General features: G+C 44.7%; 2 protein-coding genes across 4 annotated transcripts in view; one reads left to right on the top strand and one right to left on the bottom strand.

Moving 5' to 3' along the window:
• Positions 1-18,103, bottom strand: part of HEMGN (hemogen) — a 70,748-nt gene extending 52,645 nt beyond the window's left edge. The window contains exons 1-2 of the mRNA XM_008974059.4: positions 11,998-18,103; positions 9,749-11,294 (exon numbers count right to left, since the gene is read on the bottom strand). Coding sequence (XP_008972307.1) covers positions 9,749-9,929 — 181 coding nt within the window. The 5' untranslated portion in view covers positions 9,930-11,294; positions 11,998-18,103. The remainder of the gene's footprint in view (positions 1-9,748; positions 11,295-11,997) is intronic.
• The window catches only part of ANP32B (acidic nuclear phosphoprotein 32 family member B), a 38,385-nt gene continuing 17,209 nt past the window's right edge, over positions 1,531-22,706 (top strand). For all 3 annotated transcript variants that reach the window (XR_010109024.1, XM_034967850.3, XM_063593954.1), the window contains exons 1-2: positions 1,531-8,088; positions 19,097-19,246. Coding sequence is in view for 2 of the 3 variants with exons in the window: in XM_034967850.3 (XP_034823741.1) it covers positions 8,035-8,088; positions 19,097-19,246 (204 nt within the window). In the remaining variant the exon portion in view is untranslated. The remainder of the gene's footprint in view (positions 8,089-19,096; positions 19,247-22,706) is intronic.

Genomic DNA, 22,706 nt, shown 5'->3' with positions numbered 1-22,706 from the left:
ACATTCCTTTACAAGCTTTTGTGTAGATTTATGTTTTCAATTCTTTTGGATATTTGCCTAGGAGTAGAATTGCTGGGTCATATGGTAGCAATATGTTTAACTTTTTTAAAAGTGTACAATTCAGTGGTTTTTAGTATACTTACAAAGTTGTACAACCAAAGCATCACCACAATCTAATTCTGGAATGTTTTCATCACTCCAGAAAGAAACCCCAGACCCGTTAGCAGTCATTCTGCATTCTCCCTTCCCCCAAACCTCTGGTAACCACAAATCTGCTTTGTCTCTGTCTACCTATTCTGGACATGTTACATAAACAGAACCACACAGTATGTGACCTTCATGAATGGCTTCTTTCATTTAGCATAACGTTACTAAGGTTTACCCATGTTCATTCCTTTTCATGGCCAAATAATATTCTATTGTATGGATAACCACATTTTGTTTATTCATTCATCGCTAATGGATATTTGGGTCGTTTCCATTTTATGCCTATTAAGACTAATGCTGCAATAAACATTCATGTGCAAATTTTGTGTAGACATACATTTTCATTTTCTTGGGTATATACCTAGGAGTGAAATTGCTGGCTCATATGTAATTCCATGTTTAACTTTTTCTTTTTCTATGAACCTGACATTGTAAACAAAACAATTTCAAAATTGTTTTCCAAAGAGGTTGTTGGCCAGGCGCGGTGGCTTACGCCTGTAATCCCAGCACTTTGGGAGGCTAAGCTGAGTGGATCACCTGAGGACAGGAGTTTGAGACCAGCCTGGCCAACAGGGTGAAACCCCCTCTCTACAAAAATACAAAAAAAAATAGCCACGCATGACGGCGGGTGCCTGTAATCCCAGCCACTCGGGAGGCTGAGGCAGGAGAATCACTTGAACCTGGGAGGCGGCGGTTGCAGTGAGCCAAAATCTAAAGAGGTTGCACCATTTTACATTCTCACCAGCAATGCACAAGGGTGTGAGGTTGTATGTCATTGTGGTTTTTACATTTCCCTAATGACGATGTTGAGCATTTTTTCATATGCTTATTGGCCATGTGTATATCTTCTTTGGAGAACTGTATATTCAAATCCTTTGCCCATTGTTTTTTGAGACGGAGTCTCGCTCTGTTGCCCAGGTTGGAGTGCAGTGGCAAAATCTCGGCTCACTGAAACCTCCGACTCCCGGGTTCAAGCGATTTTCCAGCCTCAGCTTCACAGGGCCGCGCCACCACACCCATCTAATTTTTGTATTTTTAGTAGAGACGGCGTTTCACCATGTTGGCCAGGCTGGTCTTGAACTCCTGACCTCAACTGATCTGCCTGCCTCAGCCTCCCAAAGTGCTGGGATTACAGGCATGAGTCACCGTGCCCAGCCTGCAGTAGTTCTTTATACATCTGAAGACAAGTGTCTTATCAGATATATGATCTGCAATATTTTCTCCCATCCCATGCATTGTCTTCTCAGTTTCCTGATGGAGTCATTTGAAACACAAAATTTTAAATTTTGATGAAGTCTATTAATCTATTTTTCTTTTTGGTGTCCTATCTAAAAAAACTTTGCCTAATCCAAGGTCATCCTACTTTTTCTTCTGAGTCTTATAGTTTTAGTCCTTATATCTAGGTGTATGATCCATTTTGAATTAAATTTTTTTTTTTTTTTTTTTTGAGATGGAGTCTTGCCCTGTCGCCCAGGCTGGAGTGCAGGGGCACGATCTCGGCTCACTGCAAGCTCCGCCTCCCAGGTTCACGCCATTCTCCTGCCTCAGCCTCCCGAGTAGCTGGGACTACGGGCGCCTGCCACCACACCCGGCTAATTTTTTGTATTTTTAGCCGAGACGGGGTTTCACCGTGTTAGCCAGGATGGTCTCGATCTCCTGACCTCATGCTCCACCCGCCTCAGCCTCCCAAAGTGCTGGGATTACAGGCGTGAGCCACCGTGCCTGGCCTTGAATTAATTTTTGTAAATGATGTCCAACTTCATTCTCTTCCTTGTGGACAGCCAATTGTCCCACATCATTTGTTGAAAAGACGATTCTTTCCCTCATTGAACTGTCTTGGCACCCTTGTTGAAAACTAATTGACAACATGTTTTCAAAGATAATACCTAGTTTAGGCAAGAGTGAGGGGAAGTCTTGTACACTGCTAACGGGAGTATAAAGTAGTAGCCTTTGAAGGGCAATTTGACTATGTATATACCAGTTTGAAATGTGTACACTCTGATTCAGGAACTGCACTTCTAAGAATTTATTCCAAGGAGCTAAATGTATTCAACGATGTTATGTATAATAGTAAACAACTGGAAGTAATCTAAATGTCTATCAGTAGGAGACCAGGTGAGTAAATTATTCTCCAGTCCATACAATAAAATATGATGCAGCCTTTAAAAATGAAGTAGATCCAACTTACTGACTGAGCAATCTCTGTGACCCATTGCTTAGTGAAAATGAAAAACGTATTATAGAGTATCATTTATAGAATTCCATTTATATAAAATTATATATTATATATATGCATCTTCATTCATAGAGTAATAGCTTGGAAAATATTCACAAAAATGTTAACAGTAGTCCCTCTAAGTAATGGGATTTTGGCTGGCTTTTATTTTCTTATTTATACTTTTTTGCATTGCATGAATTTGCTACATGAATGTGTATTGTCCTTATGCCCAGAAAAAGAAAACAAATTTTCATTTTTGTAGAAGAATATCTTCAAGGAATATATATTGTAGAAGATTATTCAATGACATGGAAATATGTCTATAATATATTGTTAACTAAAAAGCAGGTTATACTATCCCACTTTTGAAAAATATTTTTAATTGTGATATTTCCTAGGTATTATACTTTTTCACTTCTATATGTGAAATATCTCTTAAAATTGACATGAATATTTGATGTTGTGGGTTCCCCCTCCCTCCCTCCTGAAAAGGTCTTACTAATGAGATGATGCTTCTCACTATCTGAGACTTGAGAAAATGCCATATGTGTGTAGAGAAAAGACTGGAGGAATAGACAACAAAACATGAACAGTGCTTGGCCCTTTAAAAAAGCCTTGGATGGAAATTCTTATTTTCTTCTCTGTAAGTATGGTTTCCAAGTTTTCTATAGTACATGCATAAATAAACATAAAAAGAAGCCAGGGGCCTAGATGCCCTTATTTTCAAGGATAAGGATATTTGCTACTTGCAGCCTTTATCAAAATAAGAGACTAGCAAATTTAGGACCACGCAAGCCACCTCAGTAGTACCAGGGTCTAGAGTGAAAGAGGACTAAAGCACAGGCCCACAGAGGGGTGCCTGGTTGGACAGGAGCAGGTAAGGCAAGCTGTGGAACAGATGGCAGAGTTCAGTCAGCAGGAGCTGGACTCTTGGATCAGTCTCAGTTCCATGTGGACAAGGAAATCCCTATGAGGTATGAGAGGGTCCAGATGGCAGGGATGCTGGCTAATTATGGAGAAGGGCACTTCGATATTTTCCAGTGTAGCTCAGGAGCATGTTCCAAGTTCCTCAAGAGAGACCAAGGACTGTGTGAAGCAGAAAATGAGCCTGACTATTTGAGATTTAAAAACATATTTCCCCCTTAGCCAAAGGGGTAGCACATGGAGCAGAGATGGAAACAGCAGAATGTTCCTAGCCTTGGAAGAGGCTGGCAGGCTCTGGGATGCTGCTTGGGTAAGGAAGGGACTCAGGCTTGCAGTGACTGCGGCTGGGGTGCAGAGAAAAGTGAAAGGCACTCAGCTTCTCTAATGTAATTATGTCCAACCCTCAAAAGTTCTGAGATGAGCAGCCTGAGGCCCAGAGAGGCTATATGTTTTGCCCTAAAGCACACAGCCAGTAAGTGGTAGAGTGGGATTCTCATCTCACTGAAGTCCTTCTAAAAGGGAAAACCACTGAAGAAAGTTATATTAATACAGATTTATCATAATGATAGGTGGAAAAAGCAAGTTTCTAAAAAAAATCTTCAATCTGATCCCAACACTGAAAAACAATATGTATAGTACAGAAAAAAATTGCAAGGATATACAACTTAATGGTGGTTATATCTCAATGGCAGGAACTTTTAAATTTATTTTCTATTTTTTAATTTTCTCTGCACAATGAGCAAGTAAACCGTTTTAAAACAGGAAAAAAATGTTTTTTTTTTTTCAGAAGCAGTTGTGAGGACTAGTCGATCAAAGTAATGAGAATGAATTACAGTGAGCCCTTAATGACAAGAGAAATCTAGCTTCTTAGTAGTTATATGAATTTCAGCAAACCTACTTGGCTTTGCTGAGTCTGTTTCCTAAATACTAAAAAAAGGTGGATTATCGTCCTGCCCGGGGAGCTGTTGCTAGGATTAACTGAGAAGCAGTGTACACAAAAGTCCCATGCACAGCACTTGGCATAAGGATGGTGCTTAATAAATATTAGACCTGACTCTTGGTAGTCATAGCTCTTCCTTGCTGCACCAGGAAGGCATAGCACCTCTAGCTGGTTCAGAAAGCAGAAAGGAACCTGGGCAGGGGCCCGTTACTGGGCCTAGAGCTTCCTGTACACCTGACACATTCCCCTCCTCTGTTTTTACCATGTGGAGACTAACAGGATCTCCTCCCTTAACCCATTTTCACCTATTTGCCTCTCCCTCTCCCCTTGTCTCAATAATCTCAGCTGCCTAGATGGTATTTTTTAGTACATGTGACACTATTTTCAACATAACATACATTTGCAAAGCATCTGCTATGTTCTAAAGATGGACCCCAGGTCCTCCTCTCCATTCCTATCATCCAGAAATACTTGTCTGAGTTCTAATTGAGAAGTTAGATCCTTCAATAACTACCATTTGTTGCCGAACTGCAATAATAGAGGTACACACACTAAGTTGTGGAAACTCCGGGCTGGGGAAGAGATATGTTCTTACCAGTGTATGCACATGCGTGTAGAAGAGGACGGGAAGAATGGAAGTATTTAAAGAGTAATCATTTCCTCACTCTATATATCAGCTTCATATACTGTCGTTACTAAAATGTGCCCATTCTGTTAAGCTGGTTTCAGAGCTAGTTAAATCAATGACCTAGTAGGGCTGTTTCCTCTCATCTTCAGATTTATTAAAGTCTGTCCACAGCCACAAAGTTTGTGGGGAAGGCTCAAGTCATATGATGACATGACAAGTAACATGCTGTTGCTGAGGCAGGGGGGTGGGGCACAGGTCCAAGGAGTTACAAACTGGCTCGGAGTGTTCTGCTCAGATATTTTAGAGCTTTTTGGAATACATAGCCATTCTGATTAACAGGCAGTTTTAAGGCTCAAGGGGTGCCAAAACCTGGCATTATTTGATATTTTTATTACTTACTGGTCAAACGTTAACATCAATGGAAGTAAAAAGAAGTTCATTCTTAGTTTGGTCTAACAAACTGTTTTTACATTTCCTTATTCCCTTTCAGCCCTTGTTGAAATCCATAAATCCATGGACATGATAATACTTGCAGATTAGATATAATTGAATATTCTACATCTTTCTCACACACAGATGCATACAGAGAATGATGTTAAGTGCAGCAATATTCAAAACCCAGGCGCTGTGACAACAGCCCCTTCAGGCCTGTAGACTGACAGTCCCGTAGAAGATGTTGGCAGGGCAATGAGACACACCCTGCTCTGCCTGTGTTATTTATGCCTCTGGCAGTGAAGCCCCTGACAAAGAAGCATGTCACTGGAACACATGCTCTTTGTTCACAGAGGTGCATGCCAGCACCGGCTGCTAAGAACGGACAGTGCCGTGTCTGTAGTCTCTCCTCCTTTGGCTCTTTTGCCTTCTATTTGCAGCACATTGTGGCTATGTTTATTAATTACTTTGTGGCTTAATACTATAAAACACACATCTATCCTGTGAGCTATGTACCCTAGGGAAAGAGTCCTTCATACCCTCCAGTTGGCCATAAAGAGAGGACAGAGTCTCAAGATTTGCCCTGATGCTAAGGATTAATACCACCTCCTCCGGGAGCCATCAGGTTACCACTCTCTAGCACAGAGCTACCACGTTTAAGACTCCTTCAGCACCATCCCCCCTTTTCCTGCACGAGGACACTTGCATGCTGTTTGGTATTAAAAGCCCTCTGCAACTGTTCCTAACCTACAGCACCAAAGTAGCCCCCCACCATGCTATGACTCCACTCTAGCCAGACTGATGATGTAGCAGAAGATGGTGGGCTGTGGAGTCAGACCTATCTGGGTGTAAATCCTAGCTCTGCTTCTTGCTGGACGTGCAGCTTGATTCCTGAGCTCCTCATCTGTAAAATGATTAAATTATCACCTACTTCAGAAAGTTGTCTGAGAATTAGAGAAATAATATCAAGCCCCTTAAAGCAGATCCTCAATAATCGCTTGTTGGCTCATGAAACCGATTTTTTGTTTTGTTTTGTTTTGTTTGGTAAAAGCCCTCATTGCATAGCCCTGTGGTTCTCATAACCTTAGTTACAGACCTTTTGTAACCCTGAGAACATCTGTCTCCATTTTCCCTTGTCATAAAGACGTCTGCTGAGACTACAAAAGGAGTCAGGGAACTACTACTAGAAAGTTTTTCTTTTCCCATATTCCTTCTAAAACTTTCATCTTCAAATGTTAACTCACTCAGTATTTTAAAAGCTGATATATAATTGGTTTACAACTAAGTTTGGGTTGTTTGCCACTAAAACTTAGGTAAAATAGGAAAGGGGGCACTGTCTTAACTTCCATAAAACTTCATGTTAATACATAGAATTTCAAGTTTTTCTTTAACAAATTGTTCTTAGTTTTTGGTGCTTCTTGTCAGTACGATCTTCTTAGATTGTATTTGATTTGACACACTATGTATTTACTTATTGTACGCTGAATATAACGTCATTCCCCGGTGTTCTGCAAAGCACAACACTCATCCCGATCTGGTGCTCTAACCCCTGGGACCCTTTGGGCCAGACCATGACAAAGGCTGCCTGCCAGGTTTCAGCGAAACTTAGACCACCAAGAATTTACACACCTCACAGGGGTGCCCTAAGGAATAAATGAGATTAAAAAAAAAAAGTCTGCGGGGAAACCCTGAGGCCCTATTAGAAATGCTAATCGTTTCCTTCTCTAGCTCCTATTAAAATGTTAGAAAACCGAGGGAGACTCTCCTGAACAGGGTGGGGATGCTCGGCTGCTCTGTGGCTTAGCAAGCGACCCCAGCTGCCCTGCCAGGGCCGGCCGGCCGCGATTCCGTCCCGACGGGGGGGATCCTCGGCGGCACTACGGACGCCACTCTGCCAAGGAGGCAGCGGGGTTCGGCCTGTTAGCCCCAGACTGTGTGGCAGGCAAAAGGTGAACGTCAAAGCCTGTCCCCGGCTTCTTCACATCTCGCGCCTCCGCGGGCGTCGGGCCGCCCCCGTGAGCCTCCCCGGATGGACTGGGTTTTAGGGACCCCCGAAGCCGGACTGCAAAGCTTCCCACCAGCCCTTCCCGCGAACCTCCCAGCCCGGGCCGCAAGCCCAGCTCCGGGCGCGACGACGTGGGGCCGGGGGTAGAAGGAGTCTCAGCGCGGCGGGGGGCGGGGAAGCCCCCCCACCCACGAGAAAGGTCTTACATCAGCCGCCCCACGTGCAATCGGAGAGAGGGAGGAAGTCGCTCCTCTATTCGGGCTGCGCCTTTCCCCAGCCTCCGCCCCGCCCGCCGCGAGTCTCCCCGCCCCGCCTTGGTGCAGCCGCGGCCGCCGAGCCGAGCCGAGCAGCGCCGCGCCGGGCTGAGTGGAGCCGAGCAGCTGCCGCGCCGCGTCGCCGGTTTAAGCGCAGTGCAGGCCGCGGCCGGGGGCGGCGGTAGTGAGCCCAGCGCTGCGCTCCAGCCCCCTTTTCCCTCCATGGTTTCTCTCCGCTCCCGTGAGTAACTTGGCTCCGGGGGCTCCGCTCGCCTGCCCGCACGCCGCCCGCCACCCAGGACCGCGCCGCCGGCCTCCGCCGCTAGCAAACCCTTCCGACGGCCCTCGCTGCGCAGGCCGGGACGCCTCTCCCCCCTCCGCCCCCGCCGCGGAAAGTTAAGTTTGAAGAGGGGGGAAGAGGGGAACATGGACATGAAGAGGAGGATCCACCTGGAGCTGAGGAACCGGACTCCGGCAGCTGTAAGCAGAGACCCCTCTGGGCGCCCTCTCCCCCGATGACTTGCATGTAATGGTGGCCACCTGCGGGGCCCGGGCTGAGGGTTCGCCGGCCCCGGCGCGGGGAAGAGCGCAGCTCGTGGGCTCGGACGGGGAAGGCGGGCGGGCGCGGAGGGGGGAGCGAGCGCGCGAGGATTAACTCTTTGCCGCCCGCGGGCCCCTGGGGCGGCCGGGGGGAGGCAGCGGTGTGGGGGAAAGCAAACTTTGAGCGCTTCGCCCGCCGGGGTCTTTCCCCTGAGGGAGCGCGTGTGCAAGTGGCCGGCGGCGAGAGAGGGAGGCGGGGGTTGTGTAACGCTGGGAGCCATGTTTGCAGCCTCCCGGGATGCGCGGCCGGGCGGAGGCCCGGCCTGCCGAGGAGCTGCGCGGCCATCCCCGCCTGGGCCAGGCCGGGCTCCGCGCGCCCCGGGCCGGCCGGGGAAGGGGCGCGGGTGGGGCGGGACGGGGGCTCCTGTGGCCGGAGCTCGCGGTGGGCGCCGGCCCGGCCGAGGGCAGCGGCCGTGGGGCGAGGAGGGGGCTTTTTTCTTTTGAAGGGAGCGAGAAGCCCCCTCGAGCGCCTGGGGGCCTGGGCGGGCGCGGCCCGGCGCGCGGAGCGGGGGAGGGGCGGGCCAGGGCGGCGGAGGTGGCGCAACCGCCGCCCCTCCCGAGGCCAAGTTTGAAAAAAGGACGTGGTTCCCGCCATTTTTCAAGCCCAAAAATAAAACTTTCTCCCCCGTTCCCTCGCTCCCTCTTCGCCCTCGGCCTTGCCCACTCCTGCCTCCCAGGGGCAGCCCGGGTCGACCAAGGCCAACCGTTGTGGCGACGGCCTCGCCCTTCCCCCTGTGCCGCGGCGGCGGCGCCCGGGGCCTCTGCCCTTGCCCCGGGAGGCTGGCCCCTCCGTGTGGGCGGGCGGCGGCTCTTCACGCCAGCCGGGGCGCGCCACAGGCCGCCGCAGCGCCATGTTGGCGGGTGCCCGTCTCCCTCCGCCTGGTGAGCCGGCCCACGAGCTTGGCCTTGCCCGCCCGCCCTCGGCGCTGGCTGGCGGCCGCCTCTTCCCGCGCCGAGCCCTCGGTCTGTTTACCCCCGCCCCGCCGGGGCTTGGCTCGCACTGGCGGGAGCCGCGCGCCGTGACCGCCGCCGACTCATCCCGTCGCGGGCGCGCTGCCGACCCCCTCCCCCTTCTTAAAAGGGCAACGGCAGGCGGCCGCCCCCGCCCCGCGCCGGGCGCGCGGGATTTTGGGCGGGCTTCGGCTCGGCTGGTGGGCCGGGCGGCCTCTGGCCTCCCACGTGCTTGAGAGCGGCCTGGTGCGGTCGGCCGCGCGCCTTGCGGGCTGTAGGGGCCTGAGGGCGGCCCTCTTGCGGCGCGGCTGCGTGGGCGTGGGTCCGACCTGTGGGAATTGCCCCATTCGTCTCCCGGGTTTAGCGCGGCTGCCCGCCGTCGCGAGCCCCCCCCCCCCGCCGCGGACCGGCGCGGGGCCAGTTAGCGCCGCGGCCGGGTGCCCCGGCGGGCCAGTGGCTTTCCTGCGGAGGGCGGCCCCGCGGGGCCTCCCGACCCGCTCTGGGCTAAGCGAGCGGCCAGGTTTCGTGCCCTCAGGTGGCTGTGGTTAACAAGTCGCGAACTTGTGGGAATTCGTCGACCATGGTTTACCTGGTGTGCTCGACATTTTAAATCCTTGCTCTCTAGTCTTTGAGGTCACCACTAACGCGGGGCGGGCCGGGCTCCACCGCACGGCGCTGTCCTTCCCGGAGGGCCCGCGAGGGTGGGCCGCTCCGGGGGTTGCGAGATGGAGGGTCGCGGGCGTGCGTTCTTCCGACCTTCCGTCAGACATTTTGTGCCCGCCACGTGCTAGCCTATCGCCCAGCTCGCGCCTCAAAACTTGAGAGGCTTTCTTGGCTTGAGAAGGTGTTTATTCCAGACTTTTCCATTGCGGCGTAATTGCAAATCCGTAGAATATGGAGTAGCTAAAATTAGCCACAGTGCCCGCAAGAGAAGTACACACGTGGGTCTTCAGAAATGCGTTAAAATCTAGAATTTGAATTCTTTAGGATATGCTCAAACTAAAGGTCTTTTAAAATTCTCAAGAGTAGTGTTCCCTCTGGGAAACACAGTTGGTCTGCTGTTCCCCTTAGAGGATGTTTTCATGTATGAAGTAATATTGCTTTAAAAACACATGTATATCTACAGGTGTTCATTTTTCTTTTTTCTGTTTTTCTTTTTTTTTTGAGACTGAGTCTCTCTCTTGCCCAGGCTGGAGTGCAATGGCACTATCTCGGCTCACCTCAGCCTCCGCTTACCGGGTTCAAGCGATTCTCCTGCCTCAACCTCCCGCGTAGCTGGGATTACAGGCATGCGCCACCATGCTCGGCTAATTTTGTATTTTTAGTAGAGGCGGGGTTTCTCCCTGTTGTTCAGGCTGGTCTCCAACTCCTGACCTCGGGTGATCCACCTGCCTCGGCCTCCCAAAGTGCTGGGATTACAGGCGTGAGCCACCGCGCCCGGCCACCAGTTCATTTTTCAAGTAATCAGCTTAACCTTGCCAGTCAGGCCAGAGCCATTTAATTCAGTTAAATTAAAACATTTTCTCTGTAATACTATCCACATTTCAAGTGCTCAAACGTGACAAGTGGCTCGTGGGTGCTGCGTTAGGCAGCACTGGCCTGCAGAATCCACTGGTTTATTAAGTAAACATTTGAAGCCTGAGAAACCATTGAGGTGGTGTGGTGCTTTTTGCACTTGGGAGAGTTGATGAGGCCTTGAGAGAGTGTTGTGGGAGCCAGCTAAGATTGTGGGGGTAGAGGAAGCTTCCCTTAGGGAGATTGAGACCAGTGGGAGTTAGGTACCCAGTTGGGCGAATAAAACTTTGACCTAAAAGTGAAGGGTTTTTCAGGAAAAAATGCTGTAGATTTTGAAGGAAATTCTAAAAGAGAGTTTAAAGTGTTTTCGCACAGAGGCGTCATCCTTAAGGCAAATGAAAGGTTTGGAGATCACTCTCTTAAAATCACATTCAGCTAGTCACATGATACCTTATGTGTGATGTGCTGGAACATGCCATAAACACCACAGAAATTGATGGTATTGTCAGCTGTTACACAGTAGGCTTGGCCTCTGGGATCCTGCAGACTTGTCATGTGGGGTAACATGAAGAATCGTTTCCCCTGTTGAAGGTATACTGTTGTTGTATGAACAGGATGCCCTGAAATATACAGCAGTGTCCCATGGTTGACCTTAATGATTTTAAAGTCAAGTGAGATTTAAGGGTGTTTGAAGAGGGCGAATAGGGGTTTAATTGTAAATATGTTCTTACGTTTAAGACCAGATGGGCTTTTATTGTGTATATGGCTTTTTTTTAATTACTGGGGTTTGAAGAAGACCCTAGTAACACTTTTGTTCAGTTGGGCTCTTGTGTGTTCTGACCAAGGAAGACAAGAAGGTAAACACAAAAGTGTTACTAGGGTCTTCTTCAGTTCACCTGTTACTATATCCCTATTCCTTATAAACACAAGTATGCCCATTTCCCTAAGGGATGGGGGCGAGGGATTGTAAAGAAATACAAATTTTATTTATTTTTTTCTAAGTCCAAAAGAGCTCTTATGGCAGGGTGTATTCTCATAGTGGAACAAAATGGCCTAAGATGGCATTTTAAAGTAATCTTCATGAAGAATGGTGGTTACCATTTAAAAACATTTTATAGACAAGGATAGGAGATAGTTTGTATGACAAGGAAATATTTTATATAAAATATTGGCAGTTCACTGAGAGTAAATTGAACAGTGCTAGAATACACCATATATACACCATGGAAATTGGAGGTCTTGTCAGTAAGATGAGAAGACACTGACATGCAGTAGCTAGATATAAACCACATTTAGTTGTATTCTAAAATTGGAAAAGAATACCTGTTCTTTATGTGAGATTCTTATCCTTCCAGTAAACTGAACATGTCGCTCTGTTAGAAGCACCTCATTAACCACGCATCTGGGGACAGTCAGCCTTCCTATCAGCTCTGAGTTTTTCATTCAAAGTTAGAAAGCCAAGCAGTTCCTTATTGTGGCTTGCAGTCTATGCACCTGCGAAATGCTGGTGTGCTATATGCTGGACTGTGACATTTCATATACCAAAATAAAAGTCTTTACGTAGTCCCAATTTACTGAGAAAAAATGTAGATTGTCTTTAACTTCCATCTTTTTTTGATCCGCACCCCCTCCCCAGCTTTTGACCTCTTTGTTGTGTCTACTGTGATGTAATTTTGAGCTCAATTGGATATTCTAGTTGGTTGCATAGCAACTAATTGGGGTTTTTTTCCTTGTATAAGTAATACATGTTCGTTTAAGAAAAATTAGATATAGATAGGCCAAAAAAATTGTAGGTATAGACAAGCAAAAAGAAGATAGACATCATACATGCCTAACGTACCATCTAGACACTTTAGTGTATTATAGTCTACCAGAATGTTTAAATTTTTTCTAAACTTGGTTCATGCAAATAATCCAAATGCTAGCTAGCTTGTTGCTTTTTTTTTTTAGAAAAAAAATACAGTCAACATCTTTGTGTGTGTCCTTATTTTATAGACTCATTATTAATGTCTGCATAGATCATAATTTAAACATCCCTCTCAGGTTGTTCACAGGGATTTTGGCTGTTTTAAATACTGCTGAAATGAGCATCTTATAATGTGATTTTTTTTTCCATCTGCCAAATTGCTTTTCAGAATGGTTCCCGTCTTTAAATACCCACCAGTAGGATATTGGTGTTTCCTTCCTTAATGCCAGCAGTCGTGCTACCTAAACACATTGGAGAACCACTAATAGAGATCCGTTCCAGGCTGGGCACAGTGGCTCATGCCTATAATCCTAGCACTTTGGGAGGCAGAGGAGGGTGGGTCACCTGAGGTCAGGGATTCAAGACCAGACTGGGCAACATGGCGAAACCCCGTCTCTACTAAAAATACAAAAATTAGCCAGGTGTGGTGGCAGGCACCTGTCATCCCAGTTACTCTGGAGGCTGAGGCAGGAGAATTGCTTGAACCCCGGGGACAGAGGTTGCAGTGAGCCAAGATAACATCACTTCACTCCAGCATAGGCAAAAGAGCGAGACTCCATCTCAAAAATAAAAATAAAATAATAAAAAGTTCTATTAATTTAGAAACATTATTTTAAAATAATGGGTAGAAGATTTGAATACTGGTTAACTCAGAAGAATGGAAATTGCAAGGATGGCAGGAATTACTTTCTATATTTTGGGATTATTTCACTTACCATAATAACCAGTATTGTTCTAATTAAAAGAATTGACAACTCAGAAAGATCTTTAATTCCTCCATACCCTTTCCTCCTTTTATGGCAGAGACAGCTGGTATAATTGGAGAGCATCGCCCCACCAGTTAGGTAAAGTTGATCTTTTTTCATAATAGCTAGGGGAGTGGCAAATGAGCAAATTGAAGAGAATGAAAGGAAAAAAAATGTTTCCATCTCCTGTGGCCCCCAGCTCCAATCCCCAGGGATATTCCCATGATCTAGACTCATCATAACTTAAAGAAGGACCTCATAGGCATTTTGCCATTTAGAACTTAAAATGTGTTTTGTTTTTCATAGAGATAGTGTTATAAATCATTGTTATATCCTCCAGTCAGATCTGAAAAGGTATTTGGCTGCAATATAGTTCAAATTTTTCAATGAAAAAGTAGTAGGAAACTACTGTTTGCTGGTAACTGTAGAAAACAAATATGAGTTAAATAGGAGGTAGTATGGATTTTTCATTTTTAAGTGTTTACTTAAATTTGTGTTTGAGAAAAGGCAAGTTTAATTGGAGCATGAGGAAAGAAGAGGAGTGAATTTGGCCCCCAAAGTTAAACTGTCCGTCTTCAAGCAGAAGGCCAGTTAACTCTTGGATCAAATAGATCCCTCAGATTTAAGCACAAATGAACAAGTGCCTGCCTAACCTTTCTTCATTAGATAGCAGGTCTGGGAGGATTTGAGATATAAGAAGAAACTAGGGCCTTTTCTCCTTTGATTAGGACCTCTGGTTTATTCTGAATCTAGATTGGGAAGCTGTGGGATCATCTTGACCCCAGCTCCACCCACTGTCTCAACTACACTCTTCCAAAGCTGTTATCTCCTTTGCAAGGCAGTCTAGATCTCTATACCCAGGAAGGAATGAAAAGAGATGAGGCTTAGTTACCTCTGTGGAGATCCACTGAGAACCCCAGAGTTGATATAAAGATTGTTTTAAACTGAAGAGATTTGAGATTCAACAGATGCAGAGAGAAGCCTACTTGGAGTTTATCTGGCTAAAAGCAAATACATGTCACAAACGAGGGCTGACATAAATTCTCCCTTTGGAGTGAGTCTGTTCCCAGGAGAGAGGCCAAGAGTAAACCTCTGGTGGGGGTTGGAGGGGTAGTCTTTTGGCCCTAAGAAAACAAAGACCACTCATACCTATGTAGACAGACATTGTAAACTTGATCTCTCATTTGTTCTGAAAATACCATTTGTGTTCCCTAAAGAAATCTGTTCTTCGCAAAAGGTTTTTCTCCTGCTGTCCTTTCCTCTTCTAAGTTAGGTATATAAGCCCTAAATTCTAACTACTCAGTTATCACTGAGTGTGAGTGCACCTGTGTATGTGTGTTGCACATGTAAATACACTTTTTCTGCACCTCAAATGCCACTTTTCTGCCATTGAAACAATATCCGAGCTCAGAATACCTTTCATTAAGGTCCTGTTGAGAACTTTCAACAACCTTGAAGTTGACTGATGGAACATTTAGACCTGCTATCTATGGGTACAGCCCTAAGTGGGGCCCTCCAGTGGTCTCTGCTTTATGCAGTAATTCCCATTCTCCTCTGTGCTTATTCCCCAGTGACTCAACTTCTCAGTATGCTTCTGGCGTTCTGTTCTTGGGGTGGCATGTTTCTTTACATTCTCAGCCTTTCTGGAAAAGTCAAGGGACTTGCCTTTTCTGCCTAGCCCAACAACTTTCTGCCCTATTTATCCCAGTATATCTTACTGCCTCTTACTGGTAGAGGCAATTAAAAGTCTCAGGTATTCATTTCCTGAACTTCTCATTCTCACTTAACAAACTCACCTACATCTGTGTCCATCCTAGCCATCTCTCTTGAAGGAGCTGTCCCTCCTCCAACAAGAGTAGAATGATACCTCATTTTTAATATGCACTTTTACTGCTTACAGTTGAACCTTTTTTTTTTTTTTTTGAGACATAATCTTGCTCTGGTGCCCAGGCTGGAGTGTGGTGGCGCAATCTTGGCTCACTGCAACCCTCCGCCTCGTGGGTTCAAGCATTCTCCTGCCTCATCCTCCCGAGTAGCTGGGACTGCAGGTGCACACCACCATGCCCGGCACATTTTTTTGTATTTTTAGTAGAGATGGGGTTTCGCCAGGTTGGCCAGGCTGGTCTCAAACTCCTGACCTCAGGTGATTTGCCCGCCTCAGCCTCCCAAAGTGTTGGAATTATAGACGTGAGCCACCGTGCCCAGCCAAACTTTTTTTTTTTTAACTGGGTCTCTGTGGCCCAAGCTGGAGCATAGTGGCATGATAATGGCTCACTGCAACCTGGACCTCCTGGGCTCAAGTGGTCCTCCTGCATCAGCCTCTCAAGTAGCTCGGACCACAGGCATGCACCACCATGCCCGGCTAATTATTTATTTTTTGTAGAGACAGGGTCTCCCTATGTTGCCCAGGTGACTCTTGGACTCCTGGGTTCAGGTGGTCCTCCCACTTCTGCCTCCCAAAATACTGGGATTGTAGGCACTAGCCACTGCACCTGGCCTTGAACAGTTTTTTTTAGTGTTGGCTATTTGTGTCTTTTAGAGTTTGTCTGTCCTTTGTTAGTGTTTCTGCTGGGGTATTTATTTTTTCCTCACTTAGGGTAAAAAAAATAGAAGATATCCTCAAGAACAAGATAAATGCAAATAGCCAGAATTTCCGTAATCGAGAGGTTACAAAAAGTAACAGTCAAATCAGAAAAAAATTCTGTGGCAGTTAAAATGAACTACTCATTTAAAAGAGAAGTTGACATTTTAAATAAAGAACTCTTAACTGATAACACACTCAGATGTTTGTATTCTTTCACTTAGCAATGGATTCTGAAAACACAGTCCTAAATACAGAAGACATTTTAAGTAAAGATATGGCATTATTTATAGTAGGGAAAATTGAGCACAAATGTTCAACACGAAGGATTGTAAAGTGATTTATAATATATCCACACACTGTGATTTCTTAAAAAATACTCTGTGATCAGAAAGTTGGTCCCTTTTATGTCCAGGTTTTCATCTTAGTCCCCCACAATTGTGACACAAACCTCTGTACAATATTGCTGACAAACCTGTGACCATTTTTTTCCTCATTCCGCGTTATGTAGGCTCTTACACAGTGATATAGTGGTAACCAGAATATACATGATCCTGTCATCATGAAGCTTAGTCTAGCAGTGACTTTTTTTTTTCTTTTTCTTTTTGAGATGGAGTCTCCTTTTTCACTGAGGCTGGGGTGCAGTGGCACATTCTCAGCTCACTGCAACTTCTGCCTCCCAGGTTCAAGCAATTCTCCTGCCTCAGCCTCCCAAGTTGCTGGGATTACAGGCACACGCCACCATGCCTGGCTTATTTTTGTATTTTTAGTAGAGATGGGGTTTCACTGTGTTGGCCAGGCTGTCTTGAACTCCTGACCTTAGATGATCCGCCCGCCTTGACCTCCCAGGAGTGTTGGGATTACAGGCATGAGCCACCACGCCCAGCCAGCAAAAACATTTTTTAACCTGCATTTGAGTCCTGTGGTACTTTCTGATAACGCCTTGCAGTGGTTCAAGTGGAATTTTGCAAGTTGAAAGAAATGTCTTTAAGAGGTGATTTCACTCTGTGAGCTGAGAGGCAGTGTGGCTAACTCTTAATTCTTCTTCACTTCACTTTTGGCATGTTGGTGTATTTTGTATAACGTTTTTGGATTATTTTGGATAGAATTACAGAAACTCTCCCAAGCTAAATGGGAACATTTTAATTGTATTGCAGTATACTGTTTACATGGGTGGGTGATGACAGTCGACCTTTTTAAAATTTTAATGGTTTGTTGGTTTTATGTTTAGTTGCTTTTTAATACAGAATAAATACATGGTTGTAAAAAACTTAGTACAGATATAAGTAAAGTAAACAGCAAAGGTCACTGACATTTCCCATTCCCTTTACCCAGAGGTTACATTCTGGGCATTTATAATGTTCCAAGCCCTAGTCTCTACAACTTCATGAGGTAGGTACTATTATCTCCACTTTATGGGAAACTGAGGCACAGAGAAGTTAAGTGACTCGCACAAGGTCGCACAAGTTCTGAGTGGCAGAGGTGAACCAGGATTCAACCCCCGGCATATGTCTCCAGAGCCCAGCTTTTGTCAGAGTTGACCTATTAAGTTTTCAGATGTGCCCATTTCTTATCAGAAAAGGGAAGAATGGCAGAGATACCTAAAGAAAAGTGGAAGGAAGGAAGAAGTAAGTGGATGTAAAGAGTAAAAAGGATGCCTGGCTTCTGAAGAGGAAGTAGACAGGGTAATGAGAAGCGGTTAGGCACTTACTATGTTGTGGGTATTGCTGACTTGAAATCTGTTTCCTTCTCTGTAAATGGGGGAAGGAGAGTGGTGGTAAAAAGAATAAATGATTAAGTACTCTATAATTGATAGCAATTACTAGAGTAGCATCATTGGATTTTGTATGAGAGGATGAGGACACTGTTAATAGCTCCTATTCTCTTTTCAGACTGTCAGCATCTCCCTACCGTATACATGCTTGATTAATGCTATTAAATATGGTAGGTTCACTAAAAGAATGCCTTTGTTGGTGCAGTTAAAACGGTAATTTGCATCACCGTGAGTAGATCAAAGTGAGCTAAAAAGTTGCAAGTTTCAGGATGATCATAGAGCAAGAATGGCAATATGGATTATTGTGGTGGATCTGCATGTAGACTATTAAGTAATCAATATTCAAAAGTTCAAATCATCAGATGTGATACTGTTTTTGAGATGGAGTCTCACTCTGTTGCCCAGGCTGGAGTGCAATGGCGAAATCTCGGCTAACTGCCACCTCCACCTCCCAGGTTCAAGCGACTCTCCAGCCTTAGCCTCCCAAGTAGCTGGGATTACAGGCACTCGCCATCTTGCCTGGCTAATTTTTGTATTTTTGTAGAGGGGGTTTCACCTTGTTGGCCAGACTGGTCTTGAACCCCAGACCTCAGGTGATCTGCCCACTTCAGCCTCCCAAAGTGCTGGGATTACAGGCGTCAGCCACTGCGCCCAGCCAGATGTGATACTCTTGGATGGACTTAAATTCTGAAAAAGAGACTGTGTAGCCTGAAAATGCAATTTAATTTATTATCTAGCAGTTCTCTGCTAGAAACATCTTTCTCAAGTGCAACCCAGATTGATCTTTGTTTTGAATTAAGGACTCTTGCATCCTGATTTTTTTCCCCAGTGTCAAGATAATCTTGGCAAAGATTACTAAAACCAGAGTTGGAAAGTGCGTTGGTGCAGAAACCTCTAGCCAGAATCTCTTAGTGGTCTTGATAGGAAACATAAAGCTTTCCTCTTGTCCAGGGGTCATCTTCTGGGCCTTAAGGTAGACCCAGCCTAAAGAGTGTCTTCATTCTGCATTTGTATTTAGATAAAAGCTGCCCTTTGGGGAACAGGCTGGAGAAAAGAAATAAGGGGAATACGCTTACTTCACTTATATCTTAAAAAGTATAGTTTCTGTTTCTGGAAAAACAAAGAGCGTAAGTGTTTATACCCATGGAATAATATTCCATCTTTGAACCTGTCAGTATATTGTTACTGAAGGCTTAATCAGTTCTTATCTTTTTATAACTATGATCTAGGTCTAAGTAAGAGGCTGCCTGTATATATGGGTGTTTTTGCAGGATATTTATGGTAGAAGTTTCTGCATTGTTGTTTGTTTTCAATGTGTTTTTGAGAGCTTATCCTTTTTTCTTTGTCATCCACAGGTTCGAGAACTTGTCTTGGACAATTGCAAATCAAATGATGGAAAAATTGAGGGCTTAACAGCTGAATTTGTGAACTTAGAGTTCCTCAGTTTAATAAATGTAGGCTTGATCTCAGTTTCAAATCTCCCCAAGCTGCCTAAATTGAAAAAGGTAAGTGCTTTTTCTTTAACAGTAAAAGAGAACGATCCTGGGAAGGGAAAATGTATGATTTTACCTGTAAGGAAGCACTTAGTGTAGCAGAAAGCACATGGCCTTTGGAACTGGGCAGATATGGGATTGAATTCTAGCCCTAGCATTTCCTTGATGGGCAAACTTCTGCAGGTTACTTAATCTCTCTAAGGCCCAATTTCCTCACCTGTAAACTGGTGGTATTACTTGACCTTGCAGAATTGCTGTGAAGTTTGGAAATAATGCATGTTGGGTGCTCAATAAGTAGTAGTTAGGAAGAATAATTACTGTGTTGAGTAATTTATTTGTTAATTGTTATAAAACCAATTCTCTATCCTTTCGGAAAAAGGGACCAAATGCAACATAAAAATGTTTTCTCTTGTCACTGCACATTTAACTGTCACAGAGTCCCAGAATGTCAGAACTGGAAGAAACTTTGCTCCTCTAACCCAACCCCTTATTTTATAGGCACAGCAATAGTCCCAGGAAAGTGTAGTAATTTGCCTAAAGCCACCCACAGAAGTGGTTAGTACTAGAGCCAAAACTAGAACCCGTATCTCCTAACCCCATACCCTTCCCATTATATAGGAAAAGATATGTGGTTATATAAGTCTTGCAGAATTCTCTGCCATTTCAATATTCGCTTTACTAGGAAAGTTAAGTTGTACCTTTATTTAAACTAAGGCACACGTAGAAGGAAACTAATCAAACTTGGGCAAAGGTAGGTTGTGCCTAGAGCTTGCTTGAGTTCTGAGTGGGACAGTTAGTTTTTTGGTATTGGGGTTTGTTTGTTTGTTTGTGGTTTTACAGCGGGTGGAGTGGGTTAAGTATAATACATGAGGCCAGTCATGGTGGCTCACGTCTGTAATCCCAACACTTTGGGAAGCCAAGGTGGGAGGATCACGTGAGGTCAGGAGTTCGAGACCAGCCTGGCCAACATGACAAAACCCCATCTCTACTAAAAATACAAAAAAATCAGCTGGGCACGGTGGCACGCACCTGTAGTCCCAGCTAGTCCGGAGGCTGAGGCACAAGAATTGCTTGAACCCAGGCGGTGGCTGAGGTTGTAGTGAGCCAAAATCACACCGCTGCATTCCAGCCTGGGTGACAGAGCAAGACTCTGTCTCGATTTAAAAAAAAAAAAAAAAAGTATAATACATGAATTAAAAACTGGAAGTATTTTTTGTTTTGCTTTCTTTATTTGCCTTGTTTAGGTAATATTAATAAATGCTCAAGCAGTCTTCGTGAGTTTCAGGTGACCGTTTCTGATGAGAAAGAAATTTCCCCTTCTAAGTATACTAGAGGTTCAAGTATAATTCTTTTATATTTGCATGGGTTATCAGTGACATTGGAAGCTCTGATTAGCCCAGTTAAACATAGTATAGCTTTTTAGCATCTATTTACATAAACTTGATGCTAGCAGATCCTTAGTGTGTGTTTTGTGTTGTTTTCCTAGCATTCTGATTTATTTTCCCGAATTACTATTGGTCTCTGTACTCTCAGACTTATTCAGAAATTCAGCCTATCAGTGACCGTTTTTATAGGGACTTTAATAAACCTTTCAGAATTCTGAATAGAGCTTGTTTGAGTTCTGAGAAGGACAGGGTTTTTGTTTTTGTTGGTTTTGGGTGGGAGGGCACGTTAAGTACACAAATTAAAAACTTTTAACATTTAAAACATTAATCACTTCCCTTATAGGGCTAATGAGAGGGAATCATACTTAAAGGCAGGTTGAGTGTACTCATGATTGATAAGAACTTTATTTTCTTCCTATTCCAGAACACAAATTGGTTTTGTTTTGTTTTGTTTTTGAGATGGAGTTTAATTCTTGTTGCCCAGGTTGGAGTGCAGTGGTGCCATCTCGGCTCACTGCAACCCCCGCCTCCCAGGTTCAAGCGATTCTCCTGCCACAGCCTCCTGAGTAGCTGGGATTACAGACATGCACCACCACGCCTGGCTACTTTTTGTATTTTTTTTTGTAGAGATGGGGGTTTCACCATATTGGTCAGGCTGGTTTCGAACTCCTGACCTCAGGTGATCAGCCCATCTCGGCCTCTCAAAGTACTGGGATTACAGGTGTGAGCCACCGTGCCCGGCCCACAAATTGTTTTTAACAAGAAATAAGTACTGAAAAAAAATTGATGTGTAAATGTCACAAATTTTCTAAATTTACACATCTATTTCATTTCAAAATAAATATGCTAATAAATGTTTTGGTAGACTGCCTTGTTTTTGGTAGATTGCCTTATTATTCCTACTCCCTAAGATACACATGTTGAAAGGATGTGGATGTTACATGTGTATGTGATATTCTAACCACAGGGTCTAAAACATGGGTCAAGAAAAGTTATCTCTGTTTTTATTTTGATTTACTAAAATCACCAATAAAGCTAACACTTGACTCTATTGATTATGGGCTTATGTTTTTAAACCTAGACCATGACTATTTCACTGAAATATCCCATTGAAAGGAAAAAATGTTTTGAAATGTTACATTTTCTTCTTCTGAAATATTTAATAACACCTTAAGCAGCTGACCTGTTTTTTTAACTGTTTTTCAGCAAATATTTACATTTTTAAAAGTTACTCTACTCTGCATCATATAGTACATTTCATTGCATGGCAAAAACTTCATTACATGAAGCTTTCATGCTATTCTAGGTACGTAGCATAATAATGAGGACATGGATATTTATGAAGCCAGCCTGCCTGGCTTCAAATCATAGGCCCACTACAGTAACAGCTGGGCGATGTTGGGAAAGTTTATTTTCCTCATCTGTAAACAGGAGTGGTAATTCTGCCTACCCCATAGAGTTCTTGTGAGATCAGATGAGTTAAGGTATTTCTAGTGCTTTGAGCAGTGCCTGGCATTTAAATACTATGTAAGGGTTAAAGTTACTATTGTTGTTGGCACTTTAAAATAGAGAATCAGAACCAGCTGTGTAGCCGAGTTTTCTTGTCTGCAAAAGGAAGAGCTTGAATTAGATGTTCTTCACAATGCTTTCCAGGCTCCAATTCCTCCTACTCTAAGATTCTAATATTCCTTGGTGAAGGCTCATTCCCTCATTGGCACATTACTTGCCTGTGCTACTTGACCTGCAGCTTAGAAATTAGAGTAGGTTCTAATAAAGGCTAGTGCCAGGTTTATGCAAGATGTGGCCTCCAGGGGGCTGGTTTCATAAACCTGAGGCTGTTGACCTACTCCCTTTCCTGAGGTTATGAAGCTTCTTTATGGGCTTACTTGTAGGGCCCGTTCCTCTCTTGTAGCTTTCAGAGCAACATTCCCTGGTGGCCTCCAGGTGTAGAACTCTACAGTGTATGTCAGTATTGTCCAGAAATTAGGTTTCAAGTGGGCATTGCAAGCTTTGAAGGCACACAAAATAAGCTGCTCAGAATGCACAGACTATTAAACCATTTACCCTTTCTGGCAGGTATAGGGTAT

Source organism: Pan paniscus, chromosome 11 (genome assembly GCF_029289425.2).
Source record: "Pan paniscus chromosome 11, NHGRI_mPanPan1-v2.0_pri, whole genome shotgun sequence".
Taxonomy (NCBI): domain Eukaryota; kingdom Metazoa; phylum Chordata; class Mammalia; order Primates; family Hominidae; genus Pan; species Pan paniscus.
Note: the sequence above shows the minus strand (reverse complement) of the source record. Positions and strands in the feature narration are given on the sequence as shown.